At 50.2% G+C, this 18,011-nt stretch overlaps 1 protein-coding gene across 1 annotated transcript in view; it reads left to right on the forward strand.

Annotated features, from left to right (window-relative positions):
• The window catches only part of GREB1 (growth regulating estrogen receptor binding 1), a 69,631-nt gene that overhangs the window by 27,180 nt on the left and 24,440 nt on the right, over window positions 1-18,011 (forward strand). The window contains exons 10-19 of the mRNA XM_060117214.1: window positions 232-582; window positions 1,655-1,783; window positions 2,496-2,624; window positions 3,262-3,459; window positions 4,184-4,364; window positions 5,742-5,937; window positions 7,387-7,523; window positions 12,937-13,276; window positions 14,635-14,750; window positions 16,044-16,243. Coding sequence (XP_059973197.1) covers window positions 232-582; window positions 1,655-1,783; window positions 2,496-2,624; window positions 3,262-3,459; window positions 4,184-4,364; window positions 5,742-5,937; window positions 7,387-7,523; window positions 12,937-13,276; window positions 14,635-14,750; window positions 16,044-16,243 — 1,977 coding nt within the window. The remainder of the gene's footprint in view (window positions 1-231; window positions 583-1,654; window positions 1,784-2,495; window positions 2,625-3,261; window positions 3,460-4,183; window positions 4,365-5,741; window positions 5,938-7,386; window positions 7,524-12,936; window positions 13,277-14,634; window positions 14,751-16,043; window positions 16,244-18,011) is intronic.

An 18,011-nucleotide genomic window follows, 5' to 3' on the forward strand; every position in this document is an offset into this window, starting at 1 on the left:
AGAAACATACAAAGATCGTCGTGGCTCTGTTAGGATGGTGAGATGAGGGCTGCTTTTATCACCTCCCTGTTTCCCAGCTGTCTCGCATACCATTTAACGTTAATCATTTAGGTTGTGTTATTTGCGAGTTCGTTTACACGCATTTCCCCAGCACGGCCCCGGTTATATTGGTGTGAAGCTGCCGCGTGGGGCAGGTGCTGAAGCCCCTTCCGCCCGCCTTGTCGTTGCCAGCGGCGGACCAGGTGCCCCTGATGGAGGACCTGGAGCAGATCTTCCTGCGCTCCTGGCGGGAGTCGCACCTGACGGAGATCCGGCAATACCAGCAGGCACCACCGCAGCCCGTCCCGCCAGCGCCTGGGGCCGTGGCGCCCGTCACCTCGGCGCAGCTGCCCTGGCTGGCTGGCCTGGCCGCCAGCTCCTGCAACGACAGCGTGCACATCATCGAGTGCACCTACTCCCTGGCCGAGGGCCTCTCCGAGATGTTCCGCCTGCTCATCGAAGGCAAGCTGGCCAAGACCAACTACGTGGTGATCATCCGCGCCTGCCGGAGCGCCGCCATCGACTCCTGCATCGCTGTCACCGGTGAGGCCGGGCCCCACTGCTGGGCTGCCGGGAGGGCAGTCTGGTGATGCCCAGAAGCCCTCCTTTGCCGTTGCCCCCTTTTGCCTCTCGTGGCCCCGGGTTTGCAGCTGCGCGGGTTAGTAACAGCTGTTAGCGCACAGTAGCCCCTAGTGTGCCCTGAAGAGTGCGCTTCGGGAAAAATTCCATTCCTCCTGGCATAGGAGGTGAGCCTTTCCCGTTTCTCTAGAGAGACTGGGGGCAGGTTTGGATCTGGATAAATGCAGGGAAAACCTGGCTCCCCCGTGCACCTGCTGGTCTGTGGTTTAATGACTCTGGCCCTCAGCTGCTTCAACTACCTAATGGAGATGAAAAAAAATAAATAATGGGTTTCTTGCGTGGGTTAACGAACGAATTAGCTAATTAATTATAAAAACGTATTGAAGCCCTACTACGTGCAGTCACTGTTCTGGGGGCTGGGGACACAGGAGTGATGTCCCTGCTTTCCTGGAGCGTGCATTCTGGTGGGGAGACAGACATCACTCAGTGCAGAATGTCCCAGGAGGGGGGCGGGGATGGAGCATTGCGGTAACTATGCAGCATCCCAGTGATCTCTTGGCACCCCTTCATCTTAAACACCTGTGTTTTTAATAAATTCTTTACATTGATTTCAGTGATATCTTTAGTAATAAACCTCGAGCCCCTGCTGTGTCAGGCACTGGGCTGAATATTTTATAAACATTGGCTTGTTTTATCCTCACAGTAGTCCTGTGAAGTAGATGGTACTTTTAGCCACGAATTCCAGATGAGGAAACTGGGTCAGCCTAGGTTACACAGCTAGTTAAGTGGGGAGAGAGTCAGGTTCCAAAGCCCATACTCGGGGATTTCCCTCTTATTATCCCAACTACTAAACTGGGCCGGGGGTGTGTGTACCCTTTATTCATTTCACCAGCAGGGAGCCCTGCTCTTAGCCAGGCGTGGTGCTGGGCTTGCGGGATGGAGGGAGAAAGAGATTCAAGCACAGACCCTTCCATCGAGGAGCTCACGTGCTAATTCTAAGCAGAGGGCCCAGTCCAAATTGTTGTTTATTTTCCAGGAAAATACCAAGCCCGGATTCTTTCTGAGAGCCTTCTCACCCCTGCCGAGTACCAGAAAGAAGTCAATTATGAGCTGGTTACAGGGAAAGTGGACTCTCTGGGAGCCTTTTTTAGCACCCTCTGTCCAGGTAGGCTTGTAGTGAGACAGGTGCAAATTCATAAATTGATGAGAAAGACACAGAGGGCAAGGTCGTCTCAGGGGATGGAGCCCATCCCCCATGACCTGCTGAGGCTGGCCTGGATTTACATGTGTGGGCGGCCCTTCCGTCTGTGGGGTCTCTGGCTGGCTGTTTCCTGCTCTGGCTGTGGGTTCTCTAGGTGGTGGCTTTGTGGTTTCTGTCCTTTGGGGGCACACAAGGGCCTTGTGCCTGGTTCTCCGTACCTCTCCGGCTCTGTCCATCACCCTCCTGCCTCCCGCTCTGTGTTGCTTAAAGCTTCTCACTGGAGAAGTGTATTCTCTGTGCCTCATTCTGTGTGCCCTATGCCTTGAGTGCCCGTCTCCCTTCTTCTCCTGGCCACTCACCCTACAAGACTCACCCCATTTCCTCCCAGAAACCCTTGCTGGCCCCTCCTTCTCCAAGACGTGCTCTGACCCCTACCTACCTCCTGACCTTTGGCATCTTGCTCTTGTTTCTGTCCTGGCACCTTCTGGGTCATAATGTAATTTTCTTTAGCACATCTGCCTTCCTGGGCTGTGGGCTCCTTGACAGGATGGGCCACCCTATCTCTGGTGCCCCAGGCCCAGGACAGTGCCTGATACATAGGGGGTGTTCCATAGCTGCTTGCCGAGTTTCCCTGAGACGGAAAACCCATTTCTGTTATTCTCTCTGTTTTGGGCAGAGGGCGACATTGATATTTTGCTGGACAAATTTCATCAGGAAAATCAAGGCCAGATTTCTTCCTCACTTACTGCCTCCTCTGTCACCAAATCAGCATCCCTAGATGTCGGCGGGACACCGGTATGCACAAGTGAGTGATGCCGGGGCGCTGGTGGCCAAGCTCTGGGCTGGTGGGGCAGCATCCAGGGCCCCCAGGGGCTGCAAGGAAGCAAAGTTAGAGGCACCTCCAGCGGGCAGGGCATCTCCTTAGAATCGAGTAGACCTAATATCTAATTTTAATTTTAGTCTTTGATGATAACAGTCTCATTTTACCCTGAAATGTACATCTGTACAGTTTTCCTGAGATGGCACATTTCTCTGTTGATTTCCAGTTTATCGATGCATTGTTGAAATACTTTATTCATTCTAAGCTCCTGAAGGGCTGTGATGGTCTCCTCCTCTTCCAGAGAACCTGTAACCTCTTCCAAAATCTAACCTCAGCAACAGCTTCCCTGGGATGCCGTCCTTGTCCCCTCCAGGTGGAGTAGGTCACAGCCTCTGTGCCCCCGAGTGCTGTTCATCCTTTTATTTTTAAATTAGGAAAAGGGTGTGAAATGACCATCACGGTGGGTAGCCCGGAGCAGGCGCTCAATGAATATTGGTGTTTTCCCCATTCCCTCATCACTTTGTGTGCTAGACGGGGGCCCCCTGCTTGATTCCCTAGCAGAGGTCCAGGGCTGTACCATCTGCTGGCGTGCACCTCACCTTGATGGGGGCTCTGGTTCCAGGTTACCATCTGGAGCCTCACCGCATCCGGCCCTTCCAGCTGGCCGTGGCCCAGAAGCTCCTCTCCCACGTGTGTTCAATCGCAGATTCCAGCACCCAAAATCTGGACTTAGGATCCTTTGAGAAGGTGGACTTTCTGATTTGTATTCCACCCTCAGAAGTGACCTACCAGCAGACCCTGTTCCACGTCTGGCATTCAGGTACGGGCCTTTCAGGGGCAAGTGTGATGTCTGTGTGGAGAAGCTTTGATCGGTTTGTGTTCAGATTTGGATTCTAACACCATCTTTACTTCTAAAGTAGAGGGTGCCGTATTAACACCCCGGTTTCATAGCTCATGAAACTGATGCCCAGAGGAAGCGACTTGTCCACTATTGTATAATCTGTTAAAGGTAGAACATGACTTGGGTGTTCCCTCTCTCCCACTCAAGTCAGTGAAGTATGTCCCGAAATCTGGCTTCAACTTAATGTATTCTCCCTGTGCTTTCAAGGGAATTCAACACGAACCACACAGAGAGTCAGTGTCTTCACTCGGAGGCTTCACTCTGAGTGCTCTAATCTAAGGCCTGGGGGCATTCAGGCTGGAGATGATTTCGGTGGGTGAGAGGGGACCTTTCCCTTTCTTTCAGTCACCCATGCTGGGATCAGCTGCTTCACGAAGGCAGCTTTGCTGTGCCCCTGGGTGGGCTGTGTACATACCACGCTGGGGAGCATGCCCACCTCCAGGCCCTGCTCCTGCAGGCAGTGACACGACAGTCGTTTGCATGGGAATCGACCTCCCTGACTCACACGTACCTCCTGCATCCCTGTAGCCTCCAGTCCCAGCCAGGAGCCTGCCATATGGGAGATGCTCCTCAAGCGTCTGTTCCTGAGTGAAAAACTCATGACCATGTTTGGAGTTGCTGATGTGTTTTCACCGTGTTGCAGGGGTTTTGCTGGAGCTTGGCTTGGAAAAGGAGCACGTGACCAAGCAGAGGGTCGAGCAGTATGTTTTGAAGCTGGATGCCGAGGCGCAGACAAAGTTCAAGTCCTTTCTGCAAAACTCCTTTCAGAATCCACACACGCTCTTCGTCCTCATCCACGACCACGCCCACTGGGATCTCGTGAGGTTAGACTGGCTTTGGCACGTGGCAGGGCTGGCATTTCCCTCCTTTGAATGAATATGTGTGGATAATACTGTGGGTATAAGTGTTAAACGGATGAATGGTGTTGGGGGCTTGGCATTTGTAGGCAGATGCTGCGGGTGTATTTCAGACCTTAGGGCCGGAAGTTACCCGAGGGATCATCTAGTGCAGACTCTGGAAGGTACCATCATGGAAACGAGAGAAGGGAAGCACCTCGCTCAGTGTCGCAGGCTGGGGTGGGGGAGGGAGGGCATCGGTGGTAGAGCAGCAGGTGCCGGGGGGGGGATCCTGATGGGAGTAGCTCCGCCCGGGCCCCTTCCTGATGGAGCCCCATTGGCTCTGGACACCATGGGTCACAGCTGGTGCCCTTCCCGGGGGAGATTTTACTTTCTCAATTCAAATGAACAGAAATCTAGATGAATTTCAGATGGTGTCAAGCCTGGAGTCTGGCAGGATTCCTGGGTGTTTACCAGGATTGGTCATCTCCATGAGACTGGCCTTGGGGTTGTGTGTTTAAACACTGCCGCTGACGTGGATGAGGAGGGAAAGAAGATTGTGGGTCGGGTATCGGAGGAAGGCTTTGATTTAGCGCAGGGCCAGAAACTCAGGACTGGCCAGAGCCTTAAGGTTTGCCCAGTTAAAGGGTTTACATTCTCGCGTCCACGTATGGGCGGGGGGGAATTTGAACATTCTGAAGTATATACAAAGCTAAATTGTACATATTCATTTGCTGGGTAGGTTTCTCAGAGTGGCTACCTGCCACCCGAAAGGTGAAGCACTGATTTTTTCCTGTCCCCCTAGACTTACAGACAAGAATGCTGAGACCACTGACCCACTGAGAAAGGCTGAGACGCACTTGTCTCCTCGGCCCCTTGTCCAAGATGCTTCCCATTCCTGATCCTATACTTTAAAATTTAGTACAGAATTTACCATGTTATGTCCTCTTTGGGTCATTTCAAGATCAGTAGGACTGTTGTAGAAAAGGATTTAAGGAGGCAGGTGTACAGTCAGATGGGGCCAAGGGAGAAAAGGTGAGACTCATCAACAACTCCTGGGTGAGCATTCCGGTGCTAGAGAAGCGGGTGGATTGTGTATCTTGCAAGCAATCCTCTATAGACACTGTTCCCCCAGCCAAGCTTTTAATAAGTCATGAGTATTCAGGGGAGTCCCTGACGGGTACCTGCAGTGCAGTCATATTTTAAAATTTCATTTTGCTAGTCATGGGCAGAGCCCTAAGCTTCGATTGTTGCCAGTGTTGGGAGGCTCGCTGTCAATTGATCCAACTGCTTGATTGTGGTCAAATGACGGGACAGTGCTTGCCCTTCCACTTATCATTTCTTCTCCCTCTTTTGCTCTCTCAGTAGCTCTGTTCATGACCTCTACTCCCAGAGTGACCCGTCCGTGGGGTTGGTGGACAGATTGCTCAACTGCAAGGAGGTGAAGGAGGCCCCCAACATCGTGATGCTCCACGTGACCTCCTTCCCGTACGCACTGCAGACCCAGCACACGCTCATCAGTCCTTACAACGAGATACACTGGCCGGCCTCCTACAGTAATGTGAGTGTCCCAGGCTGCTGGGCCCACTGTAGCAATGACCTTGCGTTGGGAGAGATCCTGTTCGCTAAAGACCTGACTGACTAGCCCAGTTGAGGGTCAGTGGGTTCCAGCTCCTTGGATCTTTGATTCTACCCAGGGTTAGATTTAAACCCTTCTTGGTCTTTAGAAACCTTCCTGTGTGCATTTGTTGACTCCCTGTCTTAGAGCGTGTAATGCAACACAGTTGGTTTACTGTTTCTCTGGCCACTGAAGCTCTCTGAGCAGCGTTCTGAACACCTGCTCTCCTGGTGTGGGACGTACAGCCCTCTAGGGCTGTGGGGATTTGGACTCCACTTGGGGTGACTCTACGTTTGTCTAGAAGCCCTGGAAAGGTTCCTGTCTTTCCTACCCCTGCCTCCTTCGGCAACGAGGTTCAAAATCTCCTTCCTCAAACTGAACACACGTCCACAAACCCTGCTGAGTTTTATTTCAGCTTATCACCTGCCATTTTCGCATCAACATAGAAGACAGCAGTCATTCTGGTAATTTGAGAAATCTGGTGGTTGGATTCCACCTAATTACACAAGCAATAAGTAGACATCAAGTTGCGGACTTTTTTGGAGTGTCTTGGAATCATCCGAGGAACTTCTAAAGGTGCTGATGCTTGGCTTCCTTCCGGCCAATTCAGAATCAGAGGTAGCAACGGCATTTGTTTTTACGTAGCGCTTTACCGTGAGCCAGGCAGGCACTGTTCTAAGTGCTTTATCATATGAGCTCAGATAAGACACAGGTGCTAGGATGATTGCCGATTTACAAATGGGGAAAATGAGGCAGAGGGGAGGGGTTAAGCCACTTGCCTAAAGCCATGCAGCTAGAAGGTTCTGGAGCCGGGGTATGACCCAGTCCAGAGAAATCCACGGCCCTCATGTTTAACCACTCTGCTACTTGGAGGATGAAGTTCATGCCTTTGTAATTTTAGCATCCTCCCACAACTTTGCTGTGCTCTGACGTTTGATAAGCTCTGGTGCTAGTTTGGGAGGAATTTTATATCAGTGTGGGTAAAATTGGTTGGATAAATGCATTTCCTTCTGCTGATTTAATAGCAGCTGAATGCAAAACAGTTGATTTGTCTATTCCTAAAACCAGCTAAAATTGTTGGAAAGAAGCAATTTTAACAAAGGAAGTTGTGTGTTTAAAAAAAAAAAGAGGCTGATTTTCTTCTTGGCAAAGGCACTGGGGTCAACTGAACGGAAAAGTCTTGACTGATGGGGAGGCGCCGGCCCTTACGCGTGAAGTGCTCTGTGCTCTGGGGCCGCAGAGGAAAGACGGTTGTAAAACGTCATCCAGGGGATCGCAGAGTCAGCACAGTTCAGATCAAGATGCCTGTCCAGGTGGTCTGTGCGCCCGGCACGTGACCCTTTCAGTCCCCACAAAGGCAATGTTTGCGTGACCGATGCGCTTCTGTTTTAGGGAGTGGACTTGTATCCTGAGAATAAGAAGTATTTCGGGCTGTCCGAGTTCATCGAATCCACCCTCTCAGGACACAGCCTCCCCTTGCTGAGATACGACAGCTCCTTTGAGGCCATGGTCACCGCTTTGGGAAAAAGGTACCCATCTCTTTTGAAGTTACTAAAAATGCTCCGTAGTCAAGGTCAAGGTGAGGAATGTGCAGCCAGGGAATTCCAGGGAGGGAGCCACCTCTCTCCCTTCCTGGTGACTCAGTCCCTCCGCTAAAGGGATCCTGGTTTATTTCTCGTCTTGCATTTTGGGCCGGTGATGTTGTTCCAGAAAATTTGAGAGATGAGAATGGGCAGAAATATGCTAGAATGTGGGATTGCATGTCTGAGACTCAAGGGAGGGCAAGAAAATGGGAGGTAAGATAGCAAAAGGTGTAAAGGAAGAGAGAGTGGCGGTCAGTTGGCTTTGTCTTTATTTCCTTTGCATGTCACCTACTGTGTGCTTATTTTGTGCCAGTCACTGTCCTTACCTTCATTATGTTATTTAGTCCTCCCGACCTCTCTGAGCCAGTTGCTATTATTATTCCCATTTTACAAATAGACTGAGACTCAGGGAGACCCCATGACTTTCTCAGGCCACACATCTAGCAAGTGACAGAGTGAACCCAGAGTCACTGCTACCTTTTCAACCCTGTCACAGCAGACCCCTGAGGTGGATATCAGCACTGCCATTTTACAGATGAGGGAACTGAGGCTCGGGGGGGTTAAGTGCCGACATCCACACAGTTTATACGTGGAAAAGCCAGGCCGAGTTTTACAGACTGTCTAATACAAAACAAAATGAATGGCTCTGCCGCAATTGTGGGCGTTGAACTGAGCTCTGCCGTCTCCCCTCATGGCACCTCATTTGTCTCACTTGCTGACAAAGGGATTGAATTAGACGTGTACTTCCCAAGCTATGTTCCAGGCTATACTGCTGGATGCTAATAGTTGTTATGTCATGAGGGCTTCCATGGTCATGTGTGTTTGATAAACCTTACATTTAACAAAGGATTCTTCTCCCAGTGAGAGTTCTCAAAGCCTTCAATGTGCCATGTGTGCTATAAATCTCCAAGAGACGGCTAGAGCGTGCAGCATCTCCACTGTCTCAGGGGATTAGTGTTCCCCAGAGCACCCTTTGGGGAACTAAATCCCTTTCAGCTCTGATGCTGATGGGTTTAATCAGGCCACTTCTCCAACTCGTGGATTGTCAGCCGAGCTCTCATATCCTTGCTGAGGGAAGACACCCTCCAAGATTTTACACTAAGGCTGTGAGAACTGACCTTTGTCCTGCCTCTGCTTCTCTGCCTGGCTCCCCAGCTTCTCCTCGTGCAGCAAACATGTGCTGAGTGCTTAGTGATCTGTAGACGCTGGGCCAGTATTTTCCATTTATTGCCTAATATAATCCTCACAATGGCACAGTGAGATAGGAGACACTGTTATTCCCCCATTTGACAGAGAAAGAAACAAAGACTTGGGTTAGGTCACTTGCCCAAAGTCATGTGGGGGTTTTGTAGTGAAGCCAGACCAAATCCTGGTCACTTAAGTCCAAAACAGTAGACCTACTAAACTGTACGGAGCGAGCTCTCACAGCTGGTAGAAGGCCAGAGCGATCATGGCACCAGACATCCTGGCTCTACTCTTTATTAGTTTTAACTTTAGGCAAATCATTGAACCTGCCTGAACAGTCTCCTTTCAAGTGTTATTGTACCACTTCCTGTATAAGATTCTTATAATCGTATGTTTCCATTTCTCTCCTCCTAGGCTTTGTGCTTTTGTTACCATACATTTTACTTATATATGTTATAAACTCCCCAATAAATCACATTTGCTTTAGGCAGTCAATTATCTTTTAAAGATATTTAAATAAGAATATTTTTTAAAACCTCTTTCTTTATTTATGCACATAGTTAATACTTCCAGTGCTCTTTATTCCTTTGTGTAGATCCAGATTTTTATCTGGCATCATTTTCCTTCTGTCCAAAGGACTTGCTTTAACATTTCTTGGAGGGAAGGTCTGCTGGTGATGAATTCTTTCAGCTTTTATGTGTCTTTAAAAGTCTTCATTTTGCCTCATTTTTGAAAGATACTTTCCCTGGGTATAAAATTTAGGTTGACTTTTTTCTTTCAAAGTATTAAAGATGTTGCTCTACTATCTTCTGACATACATTGTTTCAAGCCAGAAGTCTGCTGTCATCATCACCTTTGTTTCTCTCTGTGTAATGACCTCTCTTCCCCACCACCCCCTCCCAACCCTGGCTACTTCAAAATGTTTTAAATTTATCACTGATTTTAAGCAATTTGATTAAGACAGGCCTTGGTGTGGTTTTTTTCATGTTTCTTGAGTTAATTGAATTTTCATCAAATACGAAAAAATTATAGTCATTATTTCCTCAAAAATTTTTTTCTACATCTCTCCTTTCCCCTTTTAGAGTAATCCAGTTGTACATATATTAGCCTACTTGAAATTGTTCCATAGCTCTCCAATGCTATAGTCATTATTTTCTGTTTCCCTCTGTTTCATTTTAGATCATTTCTATTGTTATGTTTTCAAGTTTACTAGTGTTTTTTTCCTGCTGTCAGTCACATCCAGTTTACTTATATTTATATTTATATTTTTCACAAAAGCAAAATAGTCATATAACAAGGTTCCTAAGAGAAGAAGAAAGGCAATTTCAGGTAGCACATACATGAATGTACACACTGACAAATTGAAAATAAATAGTTACTTGTGTTTGTTTATTAATAAGGACTGTTCCTTGCAAGTGACTGAAACCCAACTTGAACTACTTTAGGAAAGGGAGAGGAATGCACTGACTCATGAAATAAAAGGAGAGGTTGAATAAATAAACCACAGAGCCAGGTGCAGCTGGTTTCAGGAACAACTTAAGTTAGGTATTAAACACTGCCAAGACTGTGTGGTCTTGTCTTTGGTATTTTTCTCTGTGTTAGCTTTATTGTATCTCATCACACACTGGTTTCTTCCATGTGCTGACAACATCATCCCTAGCTGCTGCTGAACTTCATATTCTCCAGCTTCTAGAAGGGGACTGATTCTTATGAATAGTTTGAAGAATCCCAAGAAAAGACTGATGACCCATCCTGGGTCAGGTAGCCATTCGTGAACTGATCCATTGTAGCTGGCAGGGCCGGGCCAAATACCAAGACGGTAGCTCCCATGAGAATTCGGGATTCAGTTTCTTTTCTGTCTCAGACATTTTAGGTTTCATCTCTAGAATCTGAGTCTTTTTTATGTTTCCAGTTAAAATGCTCAATTTTTCCTGTATCTTCTTAACCATATGGAATATAGTTATAATAATTGTTTTAATGTTCTTCTCTACTAATACTGTCATCTGTGTTGTTTCTGGGTCAGTTTCTGTTGGTTGATTTCCCCCCCTCCTTTTTATGGGTTGTATTTTTCTGCTTCTTTACATATCTGGTAATTTTTGAGAGGATGCCAGACATTGTGAATTTTACCTCGTTGGGTGCTGGATATATTTGTATTCCTGTAAATCTTCTTAAGCTTTGTTCTGAGATACAGTTAAGTTACTTGGAAACAGTTTAATTCTTTCAGGTCTTGCTTTTAAACTTTGTTAGGCAGGACCAGAGCAGTTTTTAGTCTAGAGCTAATTTTGTTCACTACTGAAGTGAAACCCTCTAAGTCCTCTACAATATTTCATGAATTTTGATGTCTTCCACACTGGTGATGGGAACAGGAACTATTCCAAGCCCTATGTGAGTTTGAAGTATTGTTCCCTCTAATCCTTTTGGATGGTCCTTTTCTTGGCTTTGGGTAGTTTTCTCACATATATGCGCTGATCACTACTTAGCTGAGGACTTGAGTGGGACCCTCTGCGGCTCTCCTGAGTTCTCTATCTGTGCAGTTCTCTCCTCTTTGGTAATTTTCCCCATGAACTCTGGCTGCCTTGGTTTCCCTGGACTCCAGATCTTCCCTCAACTCAGGGAGACACTGGGGCTTGCCTGGGTTCCTCCTTCCTGAGCAATCCTGGGAACGCTTTCCAGGTAGAAACTGGGGGCTCACCTAATTTCTTTCCCATTTTGAAGGATCACTGTCTTTCACTGCTCAGTGTCTTGAAACACTGTTGTTTCATAGATTCATCCAGATTTTTAGTTATTTCTGGCGGAAAAGTAAATCTGGTCCCTGTTACTCTGTCTTGGCCAGAAGCAGAAGTCTCTGCTTGTCCTTTGAGCAGAGGTGAAAGCAGATGTTGGAGATGGGGAGAAGTGTGCTTCTCCCTAAGTGACAACTTGCTCTTCTTACCTTGCTCAAGGTGACAAGGGGCCACCACAGCTGGGGCAGTGCTGTAGAGAGTGGAGACAATGCATTTCCCACTCTGCTCTCTTTCTTCCTGGGCACTACTTGGCCAGTGCACCAGGGGCAGGGTAAAGCAGTGCTTGGGCCACGGGTCCCCTTTGTGCCAGAGCCTGCAGACCCTTAATGCCTTCCCAAGACAGCACTGGTATTGGCAAGTTGGCCAGGCCACCTCTTCAGTTCACAGAAGCCATGAAGTAGTTGAGTGCCAAGGAGAAAGAATGAACAAAAGTATAACGGTGGGCAGGAGAAGATATCAGAGATGCTGTTGGAAGGTGAGCTGGCTGCCCTGATAGAACTCACAGGGTGACATGGCCGTGGGAAGGTTCCTATCTTTGTAGGTCAAGAAACTACTTTATCTTTGCTCCAAAAAGCCACTGAGTCAGGGGTCTCATGCCATCTAAATAAACTGCCAAGAGCATTGCCTATAAACGGAACATCAATGTCTATTCCTACTGAGAAACACAGAGTGACATACCGTGACTTGGGTTTTTCTGGTGGTGTTCTGGGGTCTGTCTCTGGCACAGGGGTCAGAGCTGCTCTGGCAGTGCACGTAGTTGTGGGAGAGGTCTCCCCCTTTGTGTGACCACAGCTTCTGAAACAAAAACTAGGATTCTTGGTTTGACTGGCTGTGTTTGGATGTGTAATTCATCTGTCAAATTAAAGTCACATGAGTTACATTTCTAATAACTCACTGAACATGAAATGAATGATAGGCCTTTAGGATGGTCCCCCCCAAATCTGGGGTAAGTGGTAGCTGCACCTACATACTGTTTACTGACGGTTCTCCTATTGCCACTGGGAACCTGGGGCAAATTACCTAACTCATGGAAACATAAATGAAGCTGATGATGGGCATTTATTTTACTCATTCATCTAGTCATTGAACAGATCTTTATTGAGCAGCTAGTTGAGCCAGCAGCAACAGCAGAACTTCGCTTCTGTTTCTCAGCTGGAAATGATAAAGCAGTTTGTGACTTGACTTCTAGGGAAGACTTCAATTTCAGGTTGAAAACAACCAGCTTCCAAAGGCAACACCACTTGTTTGTGATCCAGGAGTTGCCTGTGCCCGAGACGGCAGGTGTCTGGGTTCCTTGTTTGCCCCGGGAAGGCCTTTCTCTCTCGGAGCTCTCCCGGCATCCTTGGGGGTTGCAGCCCTGGGTCACGACGTGCTCCCTCTGTTCCTTGCAGGTTCCCCCGCCTGCACAGCGCGGTGATCAGGACCTTGGTTCTCGTGCAGCACTACACGGCCGCGATGATGGCCGTGAGCGGCCTCTCTCAGATGAAGAACTACACGTCGGTGGAGACGCTGGAGATCACGCAGAACCTCATCAACTCCCCGAAGCAGTGCCCCTGCGGCCACGGGCTCATGGTCCTGCTGCGGGTGCCCTGCTCCCCGCTGGCGGCCGTGGCCTACGAACGGCTGGCCCACGTGCGGGCGCGGCTGGCCCTGGAGGAGCACTTTGAGATCATCCTGGGCAACCCCAGCTCTGGCATCACCATCGGGAAGCACTTCTTGAAGCAGCTCAAGGTGGGACAGGAGTGGGGATAGACTCCTGGGAGGGCGGTGGGGCGGGACCATCAGGGGGAGGGGAGGAGAGGGAGTGGGGTGGCGACCAACGCCTTAAGGTCCCATCCCGGTCCATAGGTCCATCGTGGCCTCTGCATACTGGGCCACCCCTCCAGCTGCCTCTCTTGCCACGTCCCTACCTGCAGCTTTCAGTCCAGCTGTACCACATTACTTATAAAAGCTGCACCCTGCCGAAACACACTGTCTTGCTCTTTCAAACTTCTGGGTTATAGCTTGATTTTATTTCTTTCTGGGGATTCATTTCTTCTTCTTGTTTATTTAGCTGATGCCTATCAATCTGCAGAATTCAACTCAGTGTCTCTTTTTGTTTTTAATTCTTATTTATTTATTTATTTTTGGCTGCGTTGGGTCTTCATTGCTGTGCACGGGCTTTCCCTAGTTGCAGTGAGCAGGGGCTACTCTTCGTTGCGGTGCATGGGCTTCTCATTGCGGTGGCTTCTCTTGTTGCGGAGCATGGGCTCTAGGCACGCAGGCTTCAGTAGTTGTGGCTCATGGGCTCAGTAGTTGTGGCACATGGGCTCGGTAGTTGTGGCTTGTGGGCTCAGTAGTTGTGGCGTGCGGGCTCAGTAGTTGTGACTTGTGGGCTCTAGAGTGCAGGCTCAGTAGTTGTGGCACACGGACTGAGTTGCTCCACGCCATGTGGGATCTTCCCGGACCAGGGCTCGAACCCGTGTCCCCTGCCTTGGCAGGTGGATTCTTAACCACTGGGCCCCAGGGAAGTCCCCAGCGTCTTTTCTTCTTTCAGGAAGCTGCCCTTCCCCCTACTTGTCCCCCCGTCCCCCCCAACCTGGGGCAGGTTCTGCTTTCCCTGCCTGTCATCTGGCTCCTCCCCCAGCAGAGGAGGGCAAGGACAGCCCCACACATCTCAGCCCCCCAGACTAACCCAGTGCCTGGACCATAATCGCCTTTCACTAAACGTACCGGTGATGGAGGATGCAGAAGGGTTAGGGTAAGAATACTGAGAGGATAATTGGGAAGGCACTGTGAAGGCACAGCCCCACAATGGAGAGAACATAGTACCAAATGTTAGACAGTTGAGGGTCTATACTGTCTCGCAAAGAATCAGTCAGTCAGTTGGCAGATATTTCCTGAACAGCTGATAAGTGCTAGGCAGTGTTCTGTGTGGCTGGGAGTCCTGTGGTGAAGCCAGTGGTATGCTTATTTGCAGTTTAAATTTGATAAAAATCCAGCGAGGCATTGCAAGGGCTTTAAATCAGCAGAAGGACATCAAGGTTCCCTTGGAGCTGGGCTGGTTGGAAAGTAAGAAGTCTTACAGCTTTCTTTTTAATTACCTGCAGATGTGGCAGAAAATTGAGGATGCGGAGTGGAGGCCTCAGACATACTTGGAGTTGGAGGGCCTGCCTTGCATCCTGATCTTCAGTGGGATGGACCCACATGGCGAGTCCTTACCAAGGTGAGTGGGGAGGGACTGTGCACCTGGGGGTCTCTGAGGAGCCAGTTGCCCGGGCTCGCCGCTGCGGGCTTTGCCAGGTCAAGCTTCCCCTGCCCGACTCTTGGGAATGCATTCACATCAAAGCCATCATAGATGTGTATCTTTATGGTGACCGTTTTCCAGCAAATGTCAGTGAAATGCGTCTGAGGCCTGGGCAGCTCTTCCTAATTCTCAGACAGGCACCCCCCAGACTCGTGGTGGTGGATGTGGGGACTCTTGCCGGGCTCCATGGGTGGAGGCCCTGTAGCTGATGAGGTTTGCAGAGATTAAGCCAGTGCCCCGCACTGCGGACTCCAGGGCCACCCGGCTTCTTGCCATTTGGCCACACGACACTTAGGCGAGGGCTACCTCGCGCCGCATACTTACGGGCCAGGTAAAAGTGTCCGCACAGGGTTCAACCTCAGTTGTTGCCGTGTCACGGGTCAAGTCTTCTATTCCTCAACTCCATAAGGACTAAGACAATGTCTTAGTCTGTCTTCACGTTGAGCAAGCATTTACTTTTTGTATCAGGCACTGGGCTAGACTTTTAATCTAGCATTTGCACCTTACGACCATAGTATTACTACCCTGTTTTATAGATGAGCAATGAAAGGTCATTTGCTTTAGTAAAAGCCTAACTGCAACCCCCATCTGCCTCTCTCCAAGCCCTTTGCTATTTCCCCTGCACAGCTCCGAGCCCTGCCCCAGCCTGCTCTCTGTGCCCCCTCCTCCACGTATGTCATGACTCATTGGCATGTCTTCCCAGGCAGACTCTTGTTTCCAGTATGGCGATGACTTGATCACCATCCTCTCCCTTGCATGGGACATAGTCTTGGGCACATTTTAAATGTTGATGGAATAATCAAATATCCACTTACTACATATATTTCTCCCAACAGTGCACGTAGGTGGTTATTAAATATTCATGGCCATCTTTCATTTGAAAAAAATCTGAGCCTCCAAGAAGTTGCCCAGCTTGTCGAGGGTCTGTCGCCAGGAAGTGGCATGGCTGGGGTTCAAGCCTCATTTTTGTCTGACCTGAAAGTCAGGGTTCTTTTGATTCCAAGCAGCGCGGGGCTAAATCCACGGCAGGGGCCCCCAGAGACTTGCAGTCAAGCAGACTTTGTTGCTCAGGGGTCCCAGTGATGCTGTTTGCTTCTCCGTTTGCATGAGTCCTAGGGGCCTAATGAGGAAGGCAGGGTGCCGGTCCCCAGCGCGAGCGGTAGCTCCGCTGTAGAAGGCAGTCGATAGAGCCCTTCTTCCGTTTCCTCCCAGGTCTCTGCGGTACTGTGACCTGCGGCTCATAAACTCCTCCTGCCTGGTGAGGACGGCACTGGAGCAGGAGCTGGGCCTGGCTGCTTACTTCGTGAGCAGCGAGCCTCCCCTGGAGAAGCGGGCCCGGAGTGAGGCCTTGGAGAGTGACGCTGAAAAGCTGAGCAGCACAGACAACGAGGATGAGGAACTGGTGACGGAAGGTGTGGAGGCCGGGCTGGACGCCTGTCCCGCACACAGCGTGGCCCTGGGCCCATCAGCTGGTCAGTGGCTCCCGTTGAGAGCCATCTAGATACGTCTTTGGGGGAAATCCCTCAATGATTTCGGATTTTGCTTTCTCCCCCTCATTTTTGGTCACGTGAGAAAATGGAAATCCCAACAGGTTCTTCGTAGCTCTAGAATGCTTAAAGAGTAGGAAGAAAAATGGAGATTTCCTAGGCTTTAAGTTCATGCCTTGTTTGAATTGCTGGTGGAATTACGGCCTGGTTTAAGGTTCACTCGCTTGTTTCCTCTATGTGAATTAACAGGATCTGTCCCTTATTGAGATTTATGAAAACAGGCTAGTTTCGTTTGCAGACATCAAAGTTCAGCACCATGTATTTATTTATTTATTTTGCGGTACACGGGCCTCTCACTGCTGTGGCCTCTCCCGTTGCGGAGCACAGGCTCCGGACGCCCACGGGCCCAGCTGCTCCGCGGCATGTGGGATCCTCCTGGACCGGGGCACGAACCCATGTCCCCTGCATTGGCAGGCGGACTCTCAACCACTGCGCCACCAGGGAAGCCCAGCGCCATGTATTTTAATTGGACACATAAATCGGAGCAATGCAAGGCACTCGTGGGGTTTGGTGAAGCAGAGAGAGAGATGGAAGGAGAGCTGGAAGATGAGGACTCTCTTCCCCCTCCATCTCTGGCTGTGTGGCTTTGGACAGGTCACGTCACCTCTCCAAGCCTCAGATGACTCATCTGTAAAGTGGGGTGGAAAGACCCGCCTGGTGCTGTCGGAACCTTTCACAGACGTGAAAGGGACCCTGACATGAAATTGCCCGTGGAGTGAATCCACACTCCTGGAATCTCCCGACCCACCTCCGTCCTTTCCCCATTCGTTCCAGTTGGCTTCCGGCCCCTACGCCGCACCCCGGGCTCTTGGCCACACTCATCTCATGAATGTGCTCTGCTCTGTCACCTGTGGGCCACACAGGCGTTCTCCCGGCCACTCGAGTCCCCTCTGCTCCGTGCTTCACCTGGAAATCCCTGCCGGCCCTTCAGAACTGGGATCAGGGTCACCTTTCCCAGGATGTTTCCCTGCTCCTGCTTCTCCCTGCTGGGTGGGCACCTGGCCCTTGGGCTCCTCCCTCTTTGCTCTCCTTACTCTGTCCTGTAGCTGTGACCCCTGGGCAGGAGCCTCACTGACCCACCAGTGCCTCACTGGCCTGCTCTGTGTTGTACACCTGTCTCCTCAGCCTTCCTCAGAGGAGGATGCCTGGGAACGTGGATGGATGGATGGGTAGATGGAGGGATGGATGGATGGAGGGAGGGAGGGATGGAGGGAGGGATGGAGGGGGGATGGATAGAGGGAGGGAGGGATGGAGGGATGGAGGGATGGAGGGGGGATGGAGGGATGGAGGGGGGATGGAGGGAGGGATGGAGGGAGGGAGGAATGGAGGGGGGATGGAGGGATGGATGGATGGAGGGGGGATGGAGGGATGGAGGGGGGATGGAGGGATGGAGGGATGGAGGGATGGAGGGGGGGTGGAGGGATGGAGGGGGGATGGAGGGATGGAGGGGGGATGGAGGGAGGGATGGAGAGAAGGAGGGATGGGGGGGATGGAGGGAGGGATGGATGGATGGAGGGAGGGAGGGATAGATGGAGGGAGGGAGGGATGGATGGATGGAGGGAGGGAGGGATGGAGGGATGGATGGAGGGAGGGAGGGATGGAAGGAGGGATGGAGGGATGGAGGGAGGGATGG

Source organism: Mesoplodon densirostris, chromosome 14, assembly GCF_025265405.1.
Source record: "Mesoplodon densirostris isolate mMesDen1 chromosome 14, mMesDen1 primary haplotype, whole genome shotgun sequence".
Classification (NCBI taxonomy): Eukaryota; Metazoa; Chordata; class Mammalia; order Artiodactyla; family Ziphiidae; genus Mesoplodon; species Mesoplodon densirostris.